Source organism: Rhinoderma darwinii, chromosome 4 (genome assembly GCF_050947455.1).
Source record: "Rhinoderma darwinii isolate aRhiDar2 chromosome 4, aRhiDar2.hap1, whole genome shotgun sequence".
In the NCBI taxonomy this organism is placed as follows: domain Eukaryota; kingdom Metazoa; phylum Chordata; class Amphibia; order Anura; family Rhinodermatidae; genus Rhinoderma; species Rhinoderma darwinii.
This window is the reverse complement of record NC_134690.1, coordinates 167701496-167726211: the sequence shown is the minus strand read 5'-3', so window position 1 is coordinate 167726211 and position 24716 is coordinate 167701496. Positions and strand designations below refer to the sequence as shown.

General features: G+C 39.8%; 2 protein-coding genes and 1 long non-coding RNA gene across 4 annotated transcripts in view; 1 reads left to right on the top strand and 2 right to left on the bottom strand.

The window, feature by feature from the left end:
- DIS3L2 (DIS3 like 3'-5' exoribonuclease 2) overlaps positions 1–24716 on the top strand; it is a 287501-nt gene that overhangs the window by 126983 nt on the left and 135802 nt on the right. For both annotated transcript variants that reach the window (XM_075861827.1, XM_075861828.1), the window contains 3 exons: positions 6549–6649; positions 9822–10069; positions 23712–23885. In XM_075861827.1, coding sequence (XP_075717942.1) covers positions 6549–6649; positions 9822–10069; positions 23712–23885 — 523 coding nt within the window. The remainder of the gene's footprint in view (positions 1–6548; positions 6650–9821; positions 10070–23711; positions 23886–24716) is intronic.
- Positions 1–24716, bottom strand: part of PDE6D (phosphodiesterase 6D) — a 557644-nt gene that overhangs the window by 435143 nt on the left and 97785 nt on the right. The window lies entirely within an intron of this gene.
- LOC142760934 (uncharacterized) lies at positions 14217–17451 on the bottom strand. Its single transcript, XR_012883456.1, has 2 exons — positions 17197–17451; positions 14217–14516 (listed from the first exon to the last, which is right to left on the bottom strand). It is a non-coding gene; the product is annotated as an uncharacterized LOC142760934 (long non-coding RNA).

Here is a 24716-nt window from a genome sequence, read left to right as displayed (position 1 = left end):
TACAGGCCCATCTGAAGTTTGCAAATGAACATCTGGATGATTCTGAGAGTGATTGGGAGAAGGTGCTGTGGTCAGATGAGACTAAAATTGAGCTCTTTGGCATTAACTCAACTCGCCGTGTTTGGAGGAAGAGAAATGCTGCCTATGACCCAAAGAACACCGTCCCCACTGTCAAGCATGGAGGTGGAAACATTATGTTTTGGGGGTGTTTCTCTGCTAAGGGCACAGGACTACTTCACCGCATCAATGGGAGAATGGATGGAGCCATGTACCGTCAAATCCTGAGTGACAACCTCCTTCCCTCCACTAGGACATTAAAAATGGCTCGTGGCTGGGTCTTCCAGCACGACAATGACCCGAAACATACAGCCAAGGCAACAAAGGAGTGGCTCAAAAAGAAGCACATTAAGGTCATGGAGTGGCCTAGCCAGTCTCCCGACCTTAATCCCATCGAAAACTTATGGAGGGAGCTGAAGATCCGAGTTGCCAAGCGACAGCCTCGAAATCTTAATGATTTACAGATGATCTGCAAAGAGGAGTGGGCCAAAATTCCATCTAACATGTGTGCAAACCTCATCAACTACAAAAAACGTCTGACTGCTATGGTTGCCAACAAGGGTTTTGCCACCAAGTATTAAGTCTTGTTTGCCAAAGGGATCAAATACTTATTTCTCTGTTCATGTCTTTGACAGTGGGCAAACGTACAAAATCAGCAAGGGATCAAATACTTATTTCCTTCACTGTATGGACACTGATGTTAATGGCTTCCCCAGAGTTCCGGCGCAGAGCCTATACTAGTGCTTCGGCTTCGGCTAGGACTTCGGCTCTGGGGTTGCCCCTGATATCTCCATTGGGGCTCCCTCTAGGAGAATGTGATATCTACTTGGGGGGGTGTGGCATTATCTGCGGAGGGCACTGTGGCGGCGTCTGCGGAGGGCACTGTGGCGGCGTCTGCAGAGGGGCTGCCCAATTACGGACAACTGAGCCGCCGGACTTAAAGAGGCTCTGTCACCACATTATAAGTGCCCTGTCTCCTACATAAGGAGATGGGCGCTGTAATGTAGGTGACAGTAATGCTTTTTATTTTAAAAAACGATCTTTTTTCACAACGTTAGGAGCGATTTTGGTTTATGCTAATGAGCTTTCTTAATGGCCAAGTGGGCGTACTTTTACTTTCGACCAAGTGGGCGTTGTACAGAGGAGTGCATGACGCTGACCAATCGGCATCATGCACTCCTCTCCATTAATTTACATTGCACTAGCGATATAGTTATATCACTATGTGCAGCTACATACACAAACACTAACATTACTACAGTGTCCTGATAATGAATACACATGACCATCCAGCCTGGACGTCATGTGTACTCAGAATCCTAACACTTCTGACTCTTTTTTTTGTGAGATTCCGGCAAGTGAAACCAAATCTCGCGAGATCACGGAGATAAACGAGATTTCGTATCCATTGCTGGAATCTCACAAAAAAGATTCAGAAGTGTCAGGATTCTGAGTACACATGACGTCCAGGCTGGATTTCATGTGTATTCATTATCAGGACACTGTAGTAATGTTAGGGCTTGTGTATGAGGCTGCACATAGTGATATATCTATATCGCTAGTGCAGTGTAAATGAATGGAGAGGAGTGCATGATGCTGATTGGTCAGCGTCATGCACTCCTCTGTACAACGCCCACTTGGTCAAAAGTAAAAGTACGCCCACTTGGGCATTAAGAAAGCTCATTAGCATAAACCAAAATCGCTCCTAAGGTTGTGAAAAAAGATCGTTTTTTTTAAATAAGAAGCATTACTGTGACCTACATTACAGCGCCCATCTCCTTATGTAGGAGATAGGGCACTTATAATGTGGTGACAGAGCCTCTTTAAGCGACACTTAAACTGGAAAACTGGATTGTTGAAATAAACACGTGGAGAAATATCTCAAATTTTAAATCTAGCGCTATTATTATAGTAATGTAATATTGTTATAGTAGATCAAATAACTAATTGATTAACAATAATTTTGTATTGTATCAAATTTGAAAGTAATGCGGCCCATCAACTTCCCATTTTTTTTTATATGTGGCCCACTTACCCGGCCGAGTTTGAGACCCCTGGTATAGAGGATACAACTTGTATTTCTTTCAGCTCAATATATATGTAACTATATAGCCATTCCTTTTATAACAAAAAAATAGGTCTTTTTTTTTTTTTTTTTTGCTGTGAACAAAGGTCACATAGGATTCTAGAGAAGTGAAAAACTGATACTAAGGACAACACTGCTCGCTTACATAAAATACTCAATTCACGCTGATAGGTGAATAGTTTTTTGTTTTTTTTTAGGTTTCCTTTTTTTTTTTTTTTTTGGGTGAGAATGGTCCTGTATAATGCTAGTATGACTAGAGCCTTATATTTTGTATTTCTGCCAATTATGTTTTTGTTTTTTTTCTCAATACTTATTGAATCTTCTATCTAAATTGTATCACCAAAGATGCTCTTGTGGCCAAAGGCCCTTTTTACACGGGTCGTTTGGGAACACAACGCTTTTTTCTGATAATCGGCCAGTGTAAAAGTGCCCTGCGATCAGTTGACCAACAAGCAGATGCTGTATGTCAGCTGATCGCATCTTTTTTGTGGCACTAAAAATCATTGTCCGCAGCACATCTCCATGTCTAAAAAGGGAATGTACTGCCGACAATGATGCAAACTCTATCCGGACAAATAATCTTGTTCATCCCCATACAGTATGATGATTGCTCAGTTTAAATAGAGCTAAACGAGTGCTGATCTACATGCTGTATTTTTAATCTGCGCTCGCTTTAACCCCTTAAGGACAGAACAATTTTTTTCCTCCATGCATCCCGACGCTCAACTTTTTATTTAATTTTTTTTGTGGGACGAGTTGTACTTTATGTAGGTGACATATTTTTTGGGGAAATTTATCGTTTAATTTATTAAAAAAAAATTATGTTGGCAAAAATGCCGAAAAAAAAGCTCCGCTGCAGTTTTAATGTTTTTTATTTTTCTCTTTACACCATACACCGATCATCATAAATAATGTTATGCATTTGTTGTACAGGTTGTTACGGTCGCGGCAATACCAAATGTGTAGATGTCATGGTTTGGGACTTCTGTATTTGGATATTTTGTAATGTTTATCAATTGTATAAAATGTGCATTTCTGTTTTATGTTAATTTTTTTATTTAACCCTTTAATAACTAGCCTATTTTAGACTTTAATGAACAAGCTATTTTGTAAGTTTTTTTTCTATCGTCTCATTGCAAGAGCTATAACTTTTTTATATTTGCGTCGACATAGCTGTATAATGTCTTGTTTTTTGCGGGACAAGTTGTAGTTTTTTTTAATAGCACCATTTTCGGGTACATATAATATTTTGATTAACTTTTATGGGGGGGGGGGGTAATGGAATAAAACCCATAAATTTTGCCACTTTTTTTTGCGTCTTAGATTTACGCCATTTACTGTGTGGTATAAATAATATAATTTAATTCAGTGGGTCATTACGATTGTGGCGATACCGAATTTATATAGATTTTGTATGTTTTACTACTTTTACACAGTAAAAGCACTTTTATTTTTTCAAAATTATTTGTTGTTGTATCACCATGTTTTAAGAGCCATGATTTTTATTTATTTTTCCACCGATCCAGCTGTATGAGGGCTTGTTTTTTGCGGGACGACTTCTAGTTTTTATTGCTACCATTTTGGAGTATATGCGACTTTTTGATTACTTTTTATCAAGTTTTTTTAAAGGCAGGATGAACAGAAAACCGCAATTCTGACATTATTTTTTATTTAATTTTTTACGGCGTTCACCGTGCGGTTTAAATAACATAATAGCTTTTATAGTTGGGGTCGTTACAGACGCGGCGATACCAAATATGTCTAACCTAATGTTTTTTCTTTTTTTTTTTTTAGTTTTTTTTTTCATATTAAAGTATGTTGTAAGGGAAAAAGTGGGTTTTTTATTTTTTGGATTTGGGATTTTTATTTATTATTAACTTTATTTTTAGTCTTACTAGGGGACTTCACTATGCGATCTTCTAATCGCTTTTATACTACACTGTAATACTTCTGTATTGGCCTAGCAGGCATAGTAGCATGGCCTAGCAGGCATCTACTACATGCAGACCTGGGGGCCTTTGTTAGGCCCCCAGCTGCCATAGAAGCCATCGGCACCCTGCGATTGCCATTGCAGGGTTCTGGTGGGGTGGGAGAGGGAGCTCCCTTCCTCTAAAACCACTTGCTATTGAGCGCTGCATATAAGGGGTTAATCTATGTTGAAATCGATCCCGCCCGTTAGAGCAGGTGCCCGGCGGTCTTTAGACCGCCCGACACCCGCTTTAGCCGGCACAGGACACCCGTTTCGGGCTTATGACGTGAAAAGGCGGCGCTCTGGCATAAGTACCTTTATCGGCTGCCGTGAAAAGCCGTATTGGCGTTTGTTAAGGGGTTAACATGCCTTTTTGGGTTTTTATTTTTATTAGTTTTACTTATTTTATTTTTAATGTTTATAGGGGGAGTTAACTTTAATGAAGTGGCATATATCTATATGCCAGTACCTTAGCTTGTGTACTGATTGTCCACAGGCAGTCCGTATGCCTTAACAATGTGAAATTTGGTCAGACAGCCCTGGGGTCCGTCAGCGGACTTTAGGCTGTCTGTCCATATATGGCATGTCCCTCTATCACATCACTGGGATTCCCTGACACGTGATCAAAGGGGGCGGGTTCCCTTGCTCATTTTCCCTTTTGATTGCCGCATTTAAGGGGTTAACGGCAGAGAGGTTTCTCTTACCTCGCTCCTGATCCCACGTGCACACGGTCACACAGAAGGAGAATTCTCGTACTAATGGACTCGGGACGATTATTCTTGTCCTGTGTCGGCAACCAGTTAAAATCACCTTAAAGCACCACCACTCTTGACATAAGGTTATAGAGGCATGTGTAAAAACCTATATAGCAGTTTAAGGGTAGGAACACACTAGGCGGATACGCTTTCGTAACAGTACACCGTGTAGCCGCAGGGAATTGTGGTGTGGTTTTTCAGGCAGCATGTCTGTTGCAGAAATACTGCAGCAATAAAAATAAAAAAAAATAAAGTTTATACTTACCCGACCATAGTCGTGGCGATGCGTGTCTATTTTTTGGGAATAGGAGAAACACGCAACAGAAAAGCAGCGGTTCCGCAGCATAAATTGACATGCTGCGGCTTCAAAAACCGCACCGCAGGTCAATTTATGAACTTTTTTTCGGCGGATATTTTCTGTTGTGTGTGTGACAGAGATTTGTTCAAATCTCACCCAAACTGCTGCTACTGTATTACGCTGCAAATTTTCTGCAACAAAGTCAATCGTGGAAAATCTGCAGTGTTTCGGTCTAGCGTGCTCCTACCCTCAGGCTGTTCGCTATGGGTATTTTCATAATTCCATCAGTCAGCCAAACACCCCCCCCCCTCCCGCCCCCATTTTCGGTAGATGAGGTTAGTAGAATTGATCACTTTGGCTTTTTAACATGTCATTGCCTGGCAACAGATTATCCTTACCGTTTGAAATAATTGGGGAGTCAATTGGTGAGTCTACATCTTGTGTATGGCCAGCTTTAACTAGGCATGGGCACTAGAAGACACCTGCATCGGCTTTGTAAACAATGCTTCGAAAAACAATGTTGTGGTTTTTTTCGATTATATAACATTGTTTTTCTCGAGCTTCAACATGTGTGAAAATAGTTGGTGACTGATGTAGGTTTCTCATCATTCTCTGCTCTAGTGTAGATACACAGATATTACAATATTGAGGCTCTGCTAGACCTGGCATTCAAGTTTAAAAAAAGTCTTCTTTCCAGTACTCTGAACATGATGGTGGTGTTTGGAAACACTTAACCTTCGCTCTCTCACACAAGTAGTGCTCAAGTCTGTAATGTTATTTTTATCTATTAAAAAGATTATGCAGGAGAGGCTGTTTTTCCCAAATTGTGCTGTAACCTGATAGAGATGAGTTAAGATGATTCTATGACTACAAAGGTGGTTTACACCATTTGGCAGAGAAGTCAGAGCGTTACGAAGTGTCTGGCTCTGTAGTGGGACATGTGAATTCATTTGATGAGATTTGTTCGAATGAGGTGGAGCCCTATTTGGAAGCTTTCTTTGGCTACATGAATTAGATAGTATAAGGACATGGCCTCTGCTTTGCTCCAGTGCCTCAGTCATAGGCAAATGACTAGATCTCAACCATGCCGAAAGGAAAAACTTATGGTAGGTCTTGGAAATCGATGTAATTAAAGACATTGTTTGATTTTTGAAAATATGTATTTGTGTGCACAATTCTTTTATTGTGGTGTTTTGTCATTAATATGTCATTATCTTAAAGGGGATACTATATAGGTTGACTACAATCAATACCAACCATGCAATGATAGTCTGTCTGTACAAGGAACAATATAGGCTAGAAACAATATGAATAATAAATCGCAAAGTCCAGCTTTTTCTTTTTACATTTTTTTCATGTTTTATTTGATTTTATTTAATGCAGAAACTAAAGACAAGCCTGTGAAAATTGAAGTAGATAAAGCACAGTCTAATCCAACCCACCAGAGCCATATGAAAGATGATGGACTTCAGAAGACTGCAAAGGTAGAGCTCACGTTTTTTTAATCACAGTCGTATATCTATATGACAGTACATTGCTGCCCGTGTATCTGAAATGCACAGGTATATAACCTGGACTATTACTACACAATGTTGTTGCCTTTGAGGCCCCAGGGCTGTCATGATTTCCCGGTCAGCCGCAGCATTTGCATTATTGAAGGGAGCCTCCTCCCTTTGTCCGCACGTGATCAGCACTGATTGCCTTGCATCATTGGTTAAATAGCTGGGGTAGGCGTTCTATCTGATCCCAGCCGTTACTGCGGCTGTCAAACACCGCAACACTTCCGATTCTGAGATCACCGATAATGTGCATGTACAGCATTGTTATACCACCTGTGACTTATCAAATCTAAGTTATGAACTTAGATGTGATCGATAACCGCTCGATCCTGCGTGTCAGACACGCAGGACCCTCTGTCACTGAACCCATCAGTCCCGCGGACCTCACTGATTCAGGTCTCCGCAAGATACAGCTGCACTGTATACAGGATACAAAGCCACTGTATCAAAAAGTTAAATATTTTTTAAATAAAATTACAAAGTTGCACCAATCACGCAGAAAAAAATAAATTAAATAAATACATATATATATATTTATATATATATATATATATATATATATATATATACATACTGCTTTATATCTTTAGGGATATGTATATTTTGAAGGTACCAGTATCATTACAATGTTTCCAAATTACATTCTGCCTGTGTCAGATGCACAGCACAGATTGCAAAAAATATCAACTATCAGGTTCAACTGTTGATGCGCTTTCTTTGCCACTATGGTTTCAGTGACTTATTGGAAAAATTCGGGTGCAATATTGTAATGATACTGGTACCTTCAAAATATACATACAAGATATAAACCAGTAGATTTCAGAAGTGTACTAGGGAGGACTACATGACATTTATATACTCAGTGAATTATATATATATATATATATATATATATATATATATATATATATACACACATTTCTCTTTCGAAGGTGTACATAGCCTTTAAATATCTACATGAGGCATTTTCTTAGAAGTGGGAGTTGGGTTGCCCACTCTACATTCCCTTTATATAGAAACAGCCCCTCTATCGGTATTCTTATAGACGCTCAATACTTCTAGCGTCTAACAGGTTTGTTGATGTGTTCCTTTGTATTCATACAGATTTTTTATGACTACCGAATAAGATATAAAACGCAACACTATTCCAGAGCTAAAATATCAAGCTTTAACTAGAAACCCCGTAATCCGTTTTACAAGGATATTTCTGGACTCAAATTTAAGACCTAATTAAAATGATTCCTGCGGCACAGATGAATGAGTGGTTCATAGTATATAATTGATTGGAAAGGATTACTCTAGATCAGTGGAGGTAAGGAACACAGATTGAAGAGGGGAGACAGGCCACAGGATAGGGACCTTGAGTTCTACCTGTTTCCCACTACTACTTTAGTCACCATGTGGAGTTTATTTTTGGGATAATCTTAAATCTTTACAAGAAATAATTCAGGTGGGTAATCTAATCTGCGTGTCTTTGGTTGGCTGGGGCAGAAGAGTGTGGTCTGTCAGCTTCTGTCCTCTAACTGTACTCTGATTCTATTTAGAGATACTCATTGGAGGAAAATTGCTGACTATCCCGGTTTTCTGGCTCTACTGGCCATTAATCCAGTTCTGCTTGACAGCTGAAGCCGCTTTGTACACCTCCAAACTCCAGTTCAGGGGTGAGGTGCCTAATACACCTAGTTTTTCTGTTTCACTATGCAATTTTGGTAAACCCTCATGCCTCTTCCTATTCACTGGATATGTTATAAATGCTGTATAGGTGGGGGTCTGTCCGCTGGGGGTCTGTCTGCTGGGGCTCTCACAGATTGCCAGAACTGGAGTCTATGTACGCCCAGCCGCAAGGTGGCATCTAGGAGCAGTTTGAATGGAGCAGCGGCTGTGAAGGCATAGTGAAGCTCCATTCAGAGTTTATGGGGCTGATAGACTCAGAGGAACGAGGATCCTTGTTCTGGCGATCAGTGGGGGTCCCAGCCTTCATACTCTACACCGATCTAGTATAGAGAGCATTTAGGCCCCATGGGTTGTTTTTTTTTGCTGCATTTTGTGGAATTAGGCTGTGAAATTGAAAATCTAATTTTTCAGATAAAAGGTACAAACTTTTAATTTTTACAAGGGTTAAAGTAGAAAAAGCACCCCAACATTTGAAACGCAACTTCTCCCAATTTACGGCAATACGCCATATGTGGTAACAAACTGCTGGTTGGACAAACAGCAGGACTCAAAGGCAGGAGTGTTATTTGGCATGTAGATTTTGCTGGATTGGTTTCTGAGCGCCATGTTGCATTTGCAGAGCTTATAAGGTACCAGTACATGGGAAACCCCTTAAGTGACCCCATTTTGGAAACTAGACCCTTTTAGGAATTCATTGTAGATTTCATGGGGTGCATGCAGCTTTTTTGATCAGGTTTTTATTCAATTTTTTTTTTTTTTTTTTTTTTTTTTTTTATGCGTGAGGACTAATAAACAGTAAATCTACTAGTGTTTTTTTTTATTCCTTTTTACAACTTATTAACTTTTTATTTTTATTTTTTTGTTCCTCTAGTGGACTTGAAGGCAAGAGGCCCTGATCGCTATTCTAACACACTGCACTACATGCGTAGTGCATTGTATTATAGCTGTCAGCTACTCACTGACCGCGAGCATTGTGGGTACTGACTTTGTCAGGACATACTAGGCTTCCGTAGATGGCATTGCTGGAGGCCATTGTTAGGCCTCCGGTTGCCATAGCAGCCATTGGCGCTCGCGATCATGTCGTGGGACGTAAATTGTGCTTTAAAACCTAAGAAGCCGCTATTGAACGCAGCTTCTAAGGAATTCTAACGGGTTAATCGACGGGGACAACACAATCGGTCCCTGGGGAAGGAGCTGCGGCAACAGCTGTATGAGACAGCAGTTGTCACAGATCATAAAAGTGAGGCAGGAGGGGGTTATTCCCGTGACCTACTATTAGGTCACGGAGTGCGAATGTTATACTTGGCGTGACCTAATAGTAGGTCCTAGAGCGGGAAGGGATTAAGCTTCATGCATCTTTATTGTCACAGTATGAATTTATGTATAAATGTGTTGTTTTTTTCTTTGTTTTTTTTTATAATAGGTAGTTTACATATTGGAGAAAAAACATTCTAGAGCTGCCACTGGCTTCATTAAACCAATGACTGACAAGAATGGGGAACTTGCCAAAATGTATGCTTTATTTTCACCGGTTGACCATAGGCTTCCACGAATATACGTCCCACTTTCAGACTGCCCTGCGGATTTCTTAATCCGACCACGAGATTTTGCAAGCACACTTTTCATCTGCCGTATCACTGCCTGGAGTGCAGACAGCAATTTTGCTGAGGGGTAAGCGTTCTAAATGTATTTCTTGATGCTCCATGCCTTTATGTATAAATGTGTTGTTTTTTTTTTTTGTTTTTTTTATATGTACCTTATTCTATTCCTCTTTAATGATTTATCTTCTGCATTCCTTATTTATTCTGAGGTTGTTACTTTAACAAAGAGCATCGGCCATATTTTCCCATAACATCCAGTTTTACGGATTCTCCCGCTGTTAAAAAGTACAAGCCTTTAGTTTTTAGCTTTACAGATTTTTACGTTGTTGTTTTTGGTTTTTTTTTTATGACCTTTCCCACATACTACCCCCAAATGCAATTATTAGACCAGGGATGTCTGAACACATCACTAGTTATATTTTGTGCTTGGAGTTAGTTGATGGCTAACATGTAATTAAAATAAAAATACTTTTTTGGACATTGATTTGGTGAAGTACCGCACTAAAACTAGTTTCTTCTGAGAATTCTTCCTTTGCCACGTTTCTATGTTAGAAAATGGCATCCACCAAATGACATTTGGAGCAGTTGCCACTCTTATCTTTCCGCAATCTGTACTCGCTCGTGGAGAAGGTTGACCGGTGTAAACTCATTCTGTACGTAGCATCTACACCGGTCCAGTCTCCCTGTGTGTTCCGTTTACAAAGACCAGTTCAAGGGCTCCTTGTTCAGAGAAAATAAGAGTAACACTGACTAATCAGCCATTTGGAAGGAAAAAGGTCTTGTGATCCTAAGGAGAGCCCGACATGCTTGTCACAGCTGCACAGTGAGAATATGAGAAGAGAGGAAAGAATAATAATTATGATGATGATTAGGAAAAGTAAGTGGATCCGACGTGCATGTAATTGCTGGGGTAAAGGTTGCACAGAGGAAGCACCTTGGGTGCGGCTAATAAACCTCAGAAAACAACAGTGGAACTGAGCAAGAATCACGATTTGCTGAAATCACAAGAGGGATTCATGGCTGCTCTACGGACTGGTTCACTGGAAGTTTGAGGCACGGCACAGGCATCGACGTTGTGATAGAAAAATGATGCGCAAAATATAAATAGGAGTACAAATAAAAATGCTGCTGCCGGAGTTTTTTGCAGGAGGAAGATTCTGCCTCAAAATTCTGTTTGGAATTTTGAAGCAGATTTTCCTCTGCCTGCAATCCATTTGCCGCGTTTTTCGCTCGCACCAATTGAGTGCTACTGGCAAAAACGCCGCAAAATACTCTTTCTCTGCCTCCCAATGATGTCAATGGGAGGTCGGAGGCGTAAACGCCCGAAGATAGGGCATGACGCTTCTTTTTACTGCGAGGCGTTTTTTTTCCGCTTGCGGTAAAAAAAAAAAACGCGTCCGCCTCCCATTGAAATCAATGGGAACCAATTTTTGCGCATTTTCTGACGCGGTTTCCACGTCAAACGTGTCAATCTCTGTGTGAACAGGGCCTTAATGCTTTGTTTAAAAATTGTTTCATTAGTCAATATTTATTTTTTTTAAATACAAAAATAACTATGTATTTGCTGGTCATGCAATAAATAAATATATCCTTTTTTATCATTTAAACTGAATTTACTCAACTTCTGCAGTCACTTTTGAATTGGACCATTGTGGTTTTTCTATGCTGAACAGCCATTAAGAGCCTTTGTAATTTTCTAGCGTATAATTTAGCTTTATTGCCATCAGCGGTCTTGTTCTCATTTTGTAATGATCCATCTTGATACCCTCGCAAACAAAATGCCGACTACCGGGAATCTTTAAAAGCAACGCATTTGACCTTTTTTACTAGTAATATGGGTACAAATTGGGCTTTTATTGCTCTGTTACTCCAATGCTGTATAAACTTGCTAGAAAAGAAGATTTAAGAATATGTGCTGGAAAAATCAGATTTATGAATTTTAGTAAAATTTCATTATCATTGGGAGACTTTAATGTATAGGTTTTGTAGAAACTGATCATATTAAGTGTTATCCCTCAATTAACTCCAATCCCTAAATATAAATAGCGGGGTGTGTCCTGTCATCCATTTTAAATAACGAATGCAATCAATATTAATTTATTCTTTGTTTTTTTTCAGCTGTTTTTATTTTATTTTTGAATAAAAAAAGCACCTTAGTTCATGGTCCTGTTTTTAGTTATCACACATGGGAGACTGCATATAAACAACTACTGGTTTAAAGAGGCTCTGTCACCAAATTCTCAAATCCCTATCTCCTATTGCATGTGATCGGCGCTGCAATGTAGATAACGGTAACGTTTTTTGTTTTTTGTTTTTTTTTTAAAACGTTCATTTTTGGCCAAGTTATGACCTATTTTATATATATATGCAAATGAGGTTTGAAATGGACAACTGGGCATTTTTTTTTTTTCGTTATGTCCAACTGGGCGTGTATTGTGTGTATAACTGGGCGTGTATTGTGTTTTTAACTGGGCGTGTTTATGTGTATGACGCTGACCAATCCGTGACCAGTCAGCGTCTTACACTCCTCTCCATTCATTTACACAGCAGCGATGTGCAGCCACATAAACAGAGATTAGCGTTACTGCAGTGTCCTGATAATGAATACACATGATCATCCAGCCTGGACGTCATGTGTATTCAGAATCCTGACACTTCTGAATCTTTTCTGTGAGATTGCAGCAAACCACGCGTAATCTCGCGAGATTACGAGGTAAACGAGATTTCGTTTCTCTTGCTGGAAATCTCAGAGAAAAGAGTCAGAAGTGTCAGGATTCTCAATACACATGACGTCCAGGCTGGATAGTCATGTGTATTCATTATCAGGACACTTGATTAACCTTAATCTAGTGTCCTGATAATGAATACACATAACCATCCAGCCTGGACGTCATGTGTATTCAGAATCCTGGCACTTCTGACTCGCAATAGAAACGAAATCTCGTTTACCTCGTAATCTCGCGAGGTTACGCGTGGCTTGCTGCAATCTCACAGAAAAGATTCAGAAGTGTCAGGATTCTGAATACACATGACGTCCAGGCTGGAGGTCATGTGTATTCATTATCAGGACACTTGTGTATGTGGCTGCACATCGTTCTAGTAAGAAAACTCTGTGCTGTGTAAATGAATGGAGATGAGTGTTATGATCCTGACTGGTCACTGATTGGTTAGCGTCATACACATAAACACGCCCAGTTAAAAACACAATACACGCCCAGTTGGACATAACGAAAAAAAACGCCCAGTTGTCCATTTCAAAGCTCATTTGCATAAATATAAAATAGCTCATAACTTGGCCAAAAATGAACGTTTTAAAAAAAACATGTTACTGTTATCTACATTGCAGCGCCGATCACATGCAATAGGAGATAGGGATTTGACAATCTGCTGACAGAGCCTCTTTAAGGAGGTCTTTCCCTCTGGGTGGAAGGACTAGTGCCCCCTTCAATGCCATGTAGGAATTGAGGGGAAATGACCATGTCATTTCTGTCTCAGAACTACGGTTGTTGCCAATGGGGTGTCCTTGTAATTTCTGGACCTGTATGATCATCCAAAGTAAGAGACGCTCTTTGTAGCCGCAACATGCTCTGGTTGGTTGATGGACTCACTGTCTACTAACCCAGAACTACATAATCATAAACTAAAATAAACTATTTTTTAATTCACATTATACTTTAAAAAAAAATGGACCTAAAGTCTTTATTTTCTGCTATTTACTTTTGCCTTATTTTGAAGGCCTTATCTAAACTATGCTAGAATGGACAACACGTCTTCTGCCAATGAAAGTATACATAACCATATCTTTATCTAAAAACGCAATCTAATATGCACCTGCTTTTCATTTTATAAATGTTTTGACACCACTTCTTTCCGTGAAATCTATCTATCAAATATATTAAACTATTTATAAATCGTATGGCAGGGAAGCTAATAGAACTGAAGTCTTTGAGGTGGCCATTCTCAAAAGAACCGGTGGCGGTATAGTTTACATTTTTGTACGTTTTTTTTTTTTTTTACAGACTTGAAAGTAATTTGTTTAGCCACATGAGATAGCAGATCATTCCAAAAAAGTTGGATGGTAATCGTGGAACATATGAGATACTGGTAGAATTGTGTCCTCAGGAAAATGTTATATTTGATAGAACTGGGTGAGGCCATAGAAAACTGGATCATGACATAAGGATCCTTCTCTCACGCCTGTCATTTTCTTGACAAGCTTTTGTTTGGGCAGGAATGTTATGTTTTATTCCAAGCAAGTTAAGAAGGGGATGAAATCACAGATCGGCTTCATCCTGCAAGCCCATGGCAAACTCTATGTAAACTGCTGACACGCTGTCCAGGTTTCCTTGGTCTCACTGTCAAATTTCAGGTTTTTAAAGACATAAGATGAATACGTCTCAACTAGTCCCATCAGCTTTATACACTTGTGCACTCGACTTGATCTCTGCTAGAATAACACTTTATGTTGATGTAACTCATTTCAGCAATATAGTGCTTTCCAGTTATGCTCGTAAAGCCTTCATGCATCCAGTGATGAAAAGAAAGGGTAAAGAGCGGTTACTATCCATTTAAACTACTAGGTCATTACCAATTTATTACTATTGCACAATTTAGCATGGTTTTTCAAAGTACCCAACCATTGTAAAGAGGTCTTGGTTTGGTATAAATAAATTATTGCATAAGGGAAAAAAAATAATTATACAGCTTTATAAAATGAATAAAAATTTTTGTTTTTCACCATTTTAATTCTAGCATGTAAACAATGTTTCCATTCACTGACAGCAGGAGCTGAAAACCTTGACCTGGTTATTACAGCTGAAACAGGTGTACTGCACGTTACTAGAGAGCTGCTATACCCTTTTGATATACCTACAGTGTTTCTTCCTGATTTTTTTTTTTTTTTTTTTTTTTTTTTTTTTTTTTTGTGGCATATTTTTTTTTTTTTTCCTTTTTCTTTCTGCCCAAAATAGCTGCGGCCACATGTTTTAAAATCGATAGCAAAATAGGAGAATGTCTACATACGCGCACCGCATTTTTGTAGCGTTTTCGAGATCCGTGTGTTTTTTTTGTTTTGTTTTTTCAACTGTAGCATACTCTAGGAATGGTGAGTTTTTTAATTTTTTAATTTTTTTTATCTCTCTTAGTCTTCGCTATAGGACTTCAGACACCTGGAAAAAACGCATTTACAAAATGACACGAAGTTAAAACATGCTTGTAAAAACCAGGATTTAAGAGAATCTGTCACTGGTTTATTAATTCCCGATCTCCTAACTAATCTTAATAGGCACTATGATGCTGATAACTACAATGTAAACATTTTTTTCTAAAAGGTTTATTTTGCAACGTTAAGAGCATTTTTCTAAATATGCTAATTTGGCTATACTTGTCAAATAGGAGGTAACTCTTTCTTTTCTCTCTGGGCGGTGTAAGGTTTTCTGTGGGACACTGTCCAATCAGTGTCCTACAGTTCTTCTCCTCCCAGCCCTGCAACACGGCGTGATCTCACGATTGAAGCGGAGATCACGCTGTGCTGGGAAGAGTGGAACTTTATGACGCTGATTGGACTGCATCATACAGTTCTTTTCACAGCCCAGCTTCAATCGTGAGATGCAAAATGCAGCATGCTCTAAAAATTTGTTTTTGTTTTTTGTTTTTTCCTGACCCACTTATCCATACACAGTTTTATAGAACTTCAAAAACGTCAGGAATAACGCATGTACAAAATGGCAATAAATAAAAAATTAACCAATAGAAAAAGTCCATAAACGCATATTACGTTTTTAACGAACCCTGTGTGAAGGAGGCCTTAAAGTGGTTCTCAAGTCATGCAGTTATGGCACCTTGACCCCGTTCCTTCCTGGTAAGGCGGCTGCTTCATCCAGTCGGTGAAGGTGATCTGTTTCTGAAAACAGGGAAACCGTGTAGCTCAACTAACTCCCATAAAAGTTAAAAGGAGTTATGGTAACAGAAGCTCAGCAAGCTTGGCTGTTTCCAGAACGCGACCACCTTCACTGCTTGGAAGCAGTGGCCGCCTCACCAAATGTAAACTGGGTCAGAGGACCATCGTTTTTTGAGATGATGCGGGTCTCGCACTTAGGCCATGAATGTCGGATATCCTGTGGATATTCCACATGTCTGTTGAGAGACAACCCCTTCAACATGTCTTGAAATTTTGAATTTATACGCGCGTGCACATACTATTATAAAGTTGCACAACTTATCATTATGCAATAATCAAAAGGCTTTTTTGTTTGCCAAAATTGTTTTGGGTTTCTTTGTTTTTTTTTTTTGGTTTTTTCTTTGCTGCTTGGGAGGTGGGCTCCAGTCAATGGTACGAAGCATATGGCTCATGCATCGACCGTTAAAGAGGCTCTGTAACCAGTTTATAAGTGCCCTATCTCCTACCTAATCTGATACACTAAAGTAAATAACAATGGTTTGACCCATTTTAGATTTGTGCTAATTAGTTCTTAATGACCAACTGGGCGTTTTTTAACTTTTTACCAAGTGGGCGTTGTAAAGAGAAGTGTATGACACTAACCAAGCGACGTCATACACTTCTCTTCATTCATGCCAAGCTTGTGTCACTGCGAGATCACGCTATGACGGGACTTCCTTCCACAGGTTCTTCATCGGAGCCATGGAAGACTGCACAGACATCCCCTCCAGCCGCTGCAGATTCGGATAAACGTCCTGGCACGGCTGGAGGCGATGTCTGACTCTTTCATCGCTCCGGTGAAGGACCTGCGGGAGGAAGTCCCGTCACATCGTGATCTCGCGAGATCACGCTTTGCTGTGAAATAAGCATGAATGACGAGAAGTGTATGACGCTGATTGTTCAGCGTCACACTTCTCTTTACAACACCCACTTGGTCATTAAGAACTAATTAGCATAAACATAAAATTGCTCATAACTTGCTCAAAAATTATCTTATTTCAAAATAAAAACCACTGTTATCTACATTACGGCGCCTATCAGATTAGGTAGGAGATAGGGCACTTATAAACTGGTGACAGAGCCTCTGTAAGGTGGCGAAAATCGCACCAGTCAGAAGTTACTGGCTGAGAACCTACATGTCATAAAGTAAAAAACTAATCCGCTTAAATGCCTCATTTTGTTTTTAAAGGGTTATTCCCATCATAAACTTTTTATGTCAAGGTGTCCTGGAGTGTAAATTTATTAATATCTCTAAATACCTTCTTTCTGTAGTGCAGCGTTGGCCCCCTCTCTACCCCATTCCATCTTCTTTGTAACGGTTGTCATTCCTATTCAAACGACCACCACGGCAGTTTGCAATCTCATGCTGCGCTTGTGCAGTTCCCTCTGCTGGCTGGATTCCCAGGAGCGCACTGAGGCTGCGATCTCCTGACTTTCTCCTTCCCTTCTAGTCATATTATTTGTATTCTACGGCTCCAGGGCTAGCACAGCAACCCTGGAGCCATTCCCTTCATTTGCACTTGGTACAGTGTTTGTGAGCAAGATGCTGCTGTGAGAAGTGATCGCAGCTTCAGGGGTGTGCACAGAGATGGGTAAGAGACACCCCCACATTTCAGGAAATGCCTGCGTACCAAAAGCAGGGAAAACAGAAGGAGCCATGAGAAGTATTGAGATGTGAATGGGTGCAAAATACTACTATTTACATACATTAGTGAAAAAAAAAAAAAATTTAACAAGGGAGTTGGGAATAACCCTTTTAAGTGAGGAGAAGACATGATAGGGGTTGGAAGGAGAGGATTTGAAGAAAACACGATGGGGATAGAATGCTTCAAAAATACATTAAGAACAGTGTTAACTTTCAAAAACGGTTTCTTGCAGATTAATTTGTCATTTTGCTAATCTTGTTTTTGTGCTTATCAACTGCTTTTGGTTCCCCCTCCGCCCATAATCCTTTTTTTTCCATTACATGCTGTGCTTATTTGCTGCTTCATCTGAACTTGAGATGGTTGAGATGGTTTTGTCATATGTCTTCATTTTTTTTTTTTTTACATCTTAATGCACTGAAAAATAGGCCTTTACAATATTCTAGATGTCACTCTCCGACATCTCCGCTTTCTGATAATTTAAGAGTTCTGAGTAGTTCACTCCTTAAGGATACAGCTTATCTTGGCCTTCAGGATGCAGCAATTTTTTATTTTTCATCTCACTCCAAAAACTTTTTTTTTTTTTGTCGACATAGCTGTATGAGGGATTGTTTTTTTGCCAGATGAGCTTTATTTTTTAATATCACCGTTTTAGGGTATTATGTACAGTATGACTTATAAGAAAAAACTAAATTTTAAGGGGTGGTAAAGAAAACAACAATTCCACCATTGGTTTTTGGGTTTTATTTACGGCGTCCACCGTGCAGTATAAAGGACATGTTAACTCTGCAGGTCAGTATGATTTACGCCAATACCAAATTTTTCATGCTTTTGTTTTACGCACAATAGAGACACTTTAAGAAAATAAAAAAGTGTCGCCATATTCTGAGCGCCATAACATTTTTATTTTTGTCGACTAAGCTGTGTGAGGGGTTGTTTTTTGTGGGATGAGTTGACTTTCGTTGGTTTTATTCTGGGATAAATATGACTTTTTGATCTAAGTTTTTTCTTGTTTTTTTTTTAATTCCTATTTTTTGGGCAAGCCAGATTGAGACCAGAAGCAATTCTGTCATTTTCAAATTTTTAAACGTGTGGTAATTTTAGACTTCAGGTAGTTACGGAAGTGGCAATCTACTCCAACATTGAAGTTGCAACATCAAGAAGTACGTTTTGGGATTGTGGAAACCACAGGATCGATAGACATGTTAATGATATGCAAATGATAAACTTGCATGCTATCATGGAGGATATTGATGGTTGTCTGAGAAATGCTATGCTGCTGGCAGCTCCCTTTGCAATTGCCGACCAATGACGCCCCATATGGGCTCTATGGGGGCAAGCCCGGAGACGATGCAGGCCATTATAGCACTTTTAGGCCACATAGGCTGCTCACAGTAGCACGAGCAACATGGGGCCTGGCGTTGTCCTGTTGAATAACTGCTTCTAGGACACTTTGGAGAAATAGCTGTAACACTGGTTCCACGACCAAATCCATGTAACGCCGAGCTGTTAGTGTACCTGAAATGAAGAGTAGAGGGGTCTGGCTATTGTACATTCTGCCACCCCACACCATATTCTTGGGGGTAGAACCGGTGTGACGTTCCCTTGTGAAGGCCTCTTCATGGCATTGCCCACATGGTCTCCAGACCAATCTCTGGCTATAATTGTGTCCGAGACCAAAGCGGGACTCATCGCTGAAGAGTATAGACCTCTATCCCAGCCAGCCTCCATTGCCGTCTTGCTGTACACCATGATAACCTTTGAGAGCAGTGACTTGTGGTCAATAGAACACCTGTAGCAGGACATTTGGCTCGTAGCCCAATGTCGTGCAAATTCCTTCTAATGGCTTGTTTCAATACTGGTTTATTCCTAGGCTTGGGATTTGACATCCAACTTCACTTGCAGTACAGAATGGAGCACTAGGCTCCATTCTTCCAATCCGACAATCCGTCCATGCAGAGTTCCGCCTTTGCGCACCTCTTGCTGTCATTCCTGTTCGTCGTTGTTCTCTCAACCTCCGGGACATGCAATGTTGAACAGTACTGATATCTCGGCCTAAGTGCGTAGCGATCTGCCAGAGTGATAAACAAAGGTGTCTCAGTTCAAGGATTCTGTCCCTCTTAGTTTGAGACAAGTTGCGATAATTGGCACGTCGACTAACAGGAGGCATCGCATAATCATCGCACGCTACTTGATTCGATTGAGGTTTCATGTGGCTAAAAAACTTTTTTAAATCTGGTTTTTATGCCCCTCCCACATGCCACAGATTGGAGCTCAGTGCTTGAAAATGTGATAATTTGTATATTTACATTATTATTGGGGGGGGGGAAGGTTTTTGTTTGTTTTTTTTAACAGATTTTCTTCACACTAGGGAACTATTGGTTAGTTTATTAGCTGATATATATACTGCAATACTTCTTTATTGCACTATATATTGTGCCTGTCCGTGTTACGCCAGGTTTACTAGGATGACAGTCACAGGGGCCATTGTTAGGCACTTGGTTGCCATAGCAGCCCATCGGTGCCCTGAAATTGCATCACAGGGGGGGGAGCCAATGGGCTGACACAGGGAGACCCCTCCCTCTGTCTTAACAATTAGATGCTGTGGTCATCGAGAGTTGAACTGCAAGGATTTAAGTTATCTTCGATCCCGGACGTTAAAGCAGGGTGTCTGCTGTATAATGCAGCTAGCACCCACAAGTGATGGCATGGAATCCACTAGTTTAGAACACTCGGGGTATATTCACACAGTGAGATTACAATTTGCAGTTTTCTTGTTGCGATGACCACAAAATCCCGCCAACATGCTATCGTTTTGCACGTTCTGAATAGACCCTTTAAAGTATCTGTTCACCATGCAGCCTCCTGTCCTGTACAGGTTGTCTATTTAACCCCTTAGAGACACAGCCAATTTGAGTTTTTTTCATTTTCGTTTTTTCTTCCCCGCCTTCCAAAAGCCAGAACTTCTGCTTTTATTTTTTATTTTTGTCGACCTAGCCGTGTGAGGGCTTGTATTTTGCGGGACAAGTTGTAGTTTGTCATGGTACCATTTATTGTACTGCGTAGTTTACTGGAAAGCTGAAAATGTTTTTATTTCTGGGGCGAAATGGGATAAAAACAGGGATTACTAATTTTTTTTGGGGGTTGTCATTATGGCATCAATCAGGCGGTAAAAACTACACGTGCATCCTATTCTACAGGTTGATACGAATATGGCAATACCAAATTTTATGTTTTCATTTTACCACGTTAAAAAAAAAAAAAAAAAGTATTTGATGGGGCACCCCCCCCCCTGATTCTAACACCTTAAATGCCGCGGTCACGATTGACAGCAGCATTTGAAGTGTTAAACAGGCGGAATCAAAATTAACTTTGATTCCGCCTCCTGGAGTGATGTGTCAGCGGTGTAACACAGCCGTCACCCGCCGAAAAGCTATAATTTTTTTATTTTTCCGTCTATATCACCATACGAGGGCTTGTTTTTTCCAGGACAAGTGGTAGTTTTTCATGGCACCATTTATTGTACTGCATAATGTACTGGGAAGCTGAAAAATTATTTGTGGGGTGAAATGGGCAACAAACCGATTACGTCATATTTTGGGGGGTTTTGGTTTTACGGTATCCATCAGGAGGTAAAAACTACATGTTCACCTTATTCTACAGGTTAATACGATTACGGCGATACCAAATTTATATTTTTGTTTTATATTTTACCACTTTTAAAACATGTGTCGCCGTATACTGGGAGCCATAACTTTTTTTTTATTTTTCCATCAATTTAGCGATGTGAGGGCTTAAGTTTTGTGAGGTGAGCTGTAGTTTTCACTGATACCATTTTGGGGTATATGCGACTATTTGATGATTTTCTATTTAATTTTTTTACAGAATTCACCGAGCGGGTTAAACAACGCTATATTGTGATAGTTTACGTGTTTGAGGGGGCGCCCCCGATTCTAAGGGCGCCCCCCGTGAGCTTGCTCCATACTTCCCCTTAACCACCCTCACGTACAGTTATGTGATTTTGTGTGAAGGGGTTAAATACAAATGGCTGTTTAGGCTATTACACGAACTGTGATCCTCCCCCTCTCAAATCTATTAGGCATTTTTAACTCTTCATGTGCAGTTCAGGATTTAGTTTAAAAAAACTGCCACTATATCTGGTCTATTAAAATAGATATTTTCAAATAAAGGACATCATTATGATATCCCTAAGGGGATGTTCACACTTGGCGGATTAGCTTTGGATTGCATTGTGGAAAATCCACAGCATATTACGGTAGCAGCAAAGTGGATGAGATTTGAACAACTCACAGACGTGCTGGAGAAAAAAATCTGATGAGAAAACGTGCGTAAATTGACCTGCAATGCAGTTTTTTAATCGCTGCACTTGTTATGGTGTAACCAATTTGAATTCAATAGAAGGTAAAAGCTGCAACAAATTGCATAAGTTGCATTATTTTTCTGCAGAAAAGCTGCAGAAATTTTAAAAATAAAAACCACTACTTTTTACCTCCTGTAATGCCACTTTAGTCCATGTGGTGATTGTAGTGGTCACATCGGCTGCAGCATTATCACAGTAGACTGGGCTGCACGAAAAATAGAGGGACCCGCCGCTATGGTAATGCCAGTGAAGATAAATATCAACTTCTAGATTTTTTTTTTTCTAACGGTTTTCATTAGCTGAAATTTCGAAAGGAAATCTGCACCACCATTAAGGCCGAAATGCCCCGCGGGGTTCTAGGTCTGATACGCTGCATACTTTTTATGCAGCGTGTTCTACCTGTGTGAACATCCCTCTATAGTTCTATTAGTCCGTAAAATTACCCAGTAAACCGCACCCAAAAGCGGAAACACTAGTATCTCCTATGTCAGATTCTGTTTCTTTGGAGACCGTATGATCATAAATTTTTCTTTGACGATCTGCAGATTTAACCTTCTTATAACATCAATACTATAGTCTATATAGCTGTATTTCAAAGCTTATAGCAAAAAATCTCGTAGCGATTTGTATGGAATATAATCTGCTAAAACGGGAAAATGGTTTTTGTATACGTAAAAATGTAAGTTATATGAAATATTGACCAATATATGTAAAGAACAATTACAATAATTGTTTACCTAACATAGTTATTGCCTTGTGTACGTTGGCCGTATACAGTGACTTTTTTTGTTTTATAGCTGGCAATTGGATGGCGTGTGTGGAATGAAATAATTCTGATAACTGTAAATGCCTGATATAACATATGGGGATTTTCCAGCGTGAATCGGTGGTACTGGTGGAGCGTTATTAAAGAGGCTCTGTCACCAGATTTTGCAACCCCTATCTGCTATTGCAGCAGATCGGCGCTGCAATGTAGATTACAGTAACGTTTTTATTTTTAAAAAACGAGCATTTTTGGCCAAGTTATGACCATTTTTGTAGTTATGCAAATGAGGCTTGCAAAAGTCCAAGTGGGTGTGTTTAAAAGTTAAAAGTCCAAGTGGGCGTGTATTATGTGCGTACATCGGGGCGTGTTTACTACTTTTACTAGCTGGGCGCTCTGAAGAGAAGTAACATCCTCTTCTCTTCAGAACGCCCAGCTTCTGACAGTGCAGATCTGTGACGTCACTCACAGGTCCTGCATCGTGACGGCCACATCGGCACCAGAGGCTACAGTTGATTCTGCAGCAGCATCAGCGTTTGCAGGTAAGATCGACTCACAGATCTGCACTGTCAGAAGCTGGGCGTTCTGAAGAGAAGAGGATGTTACTTCTCTTCAGAGCGCCCAGCTAGTAAAAGTATTAAAAACGCCCCGATGTACGCACATAATACACACCCACTTGGACTTTTACTTTTAAACACACCCACTTGGACTTTTGCAAGCCTCATTTGCATAACTACAAAAATGGTCATAACTTGGCCAAAAATGCTAGTTTTTTAAAAATAAAAACGTTACTGTAATCTACATTGCAGCGCCTATCTGCTGCAATAGCAGATAGGGGTTGCAAAATCTGGTGACAGAGCCTCTTTAAGCAAAATGTCACAAAAATGCATAAACCTAATGACCCTATTGATAAATATACCCCCTGAGTTCATTTTTATGGCAATTGCCTGCATGAGCCTTATGTTATGTTTTTCTCCTCATCTTCAGGAAGTTGATGAAGAGCCTTGGACAGGCTGGTGAGATTGAACCGGAGACTGAAGGAATATTGACCGAATATGGAGTGGATTTCTCCGAATTCTCCAATAATGTGCTGCAGTGTTTACCTCAGAATCTACCATGGGCTATTCCTCAAGAGGAGTTGGAAAGGAGGAGAGACTTGAGGTTTGTCAGAGTAATGTGGCTTTTCATATGTATTAGATCACGTAGCCGTTTTGATTGCCAACAATTATATTAGATGGTGGAGTCACATCTTACAAGCATAACTGGGTAGCTGTAAGTCCATGTTCTTGCCGCTGCAGCCAGTTTTGACCTTCCTGACAGAGCATCGTTTTTTCAGATCTGACGTGTCTCACTTTGTGGTAATTACTTTGTATTGCCTTTACGTATTCAAGCAATTCTGCGATTGCATTCTCATGCCACGTATTACTTCATTGGTGGTAAATCTTGGTAGATACTTTTTTTTTTGTGTGTGTGTGTGTGAAAAACACTAATTTATTGTAAATGTAGAAAATTGTCCCTTTTTTTTTAAATTTGAATTTCTCTGCTTGTAAGGCAAATAGTCCAACACAAAATCGTTACAAATTAGCATATACCATATGTCGTCTTTGTATTAGAATAATTTTTTAGGTTTGAACTGTTTCTACGAAGTCTGTGACCCAAAAGGCAGCACTTACAAATCAACCTGAGAAAAGCTTTAATACCGTCCAACATAATAAAGTACAATATGCATAGAGTGCAATACACACGGCGTTTTATATTATGATAATAAAAAGACACACCAGTAAACTACAACAAAAAAACAGGAAAAATGTAGGAAGGGAAGTAGAGGGGGGATAGTAATGGGCATGGTTTCTCTTTAATTTGGGTTTTATTGTAGATTAATCTCCGGTTGACCGTATGCCAATTTATAACCAAATGGGGAATTCAGGGGGAACCCCTAAATTGGGACCGTGGAAGCAGAATAGAGTGAAAGGCCGCAGTGTTATCTGAAAC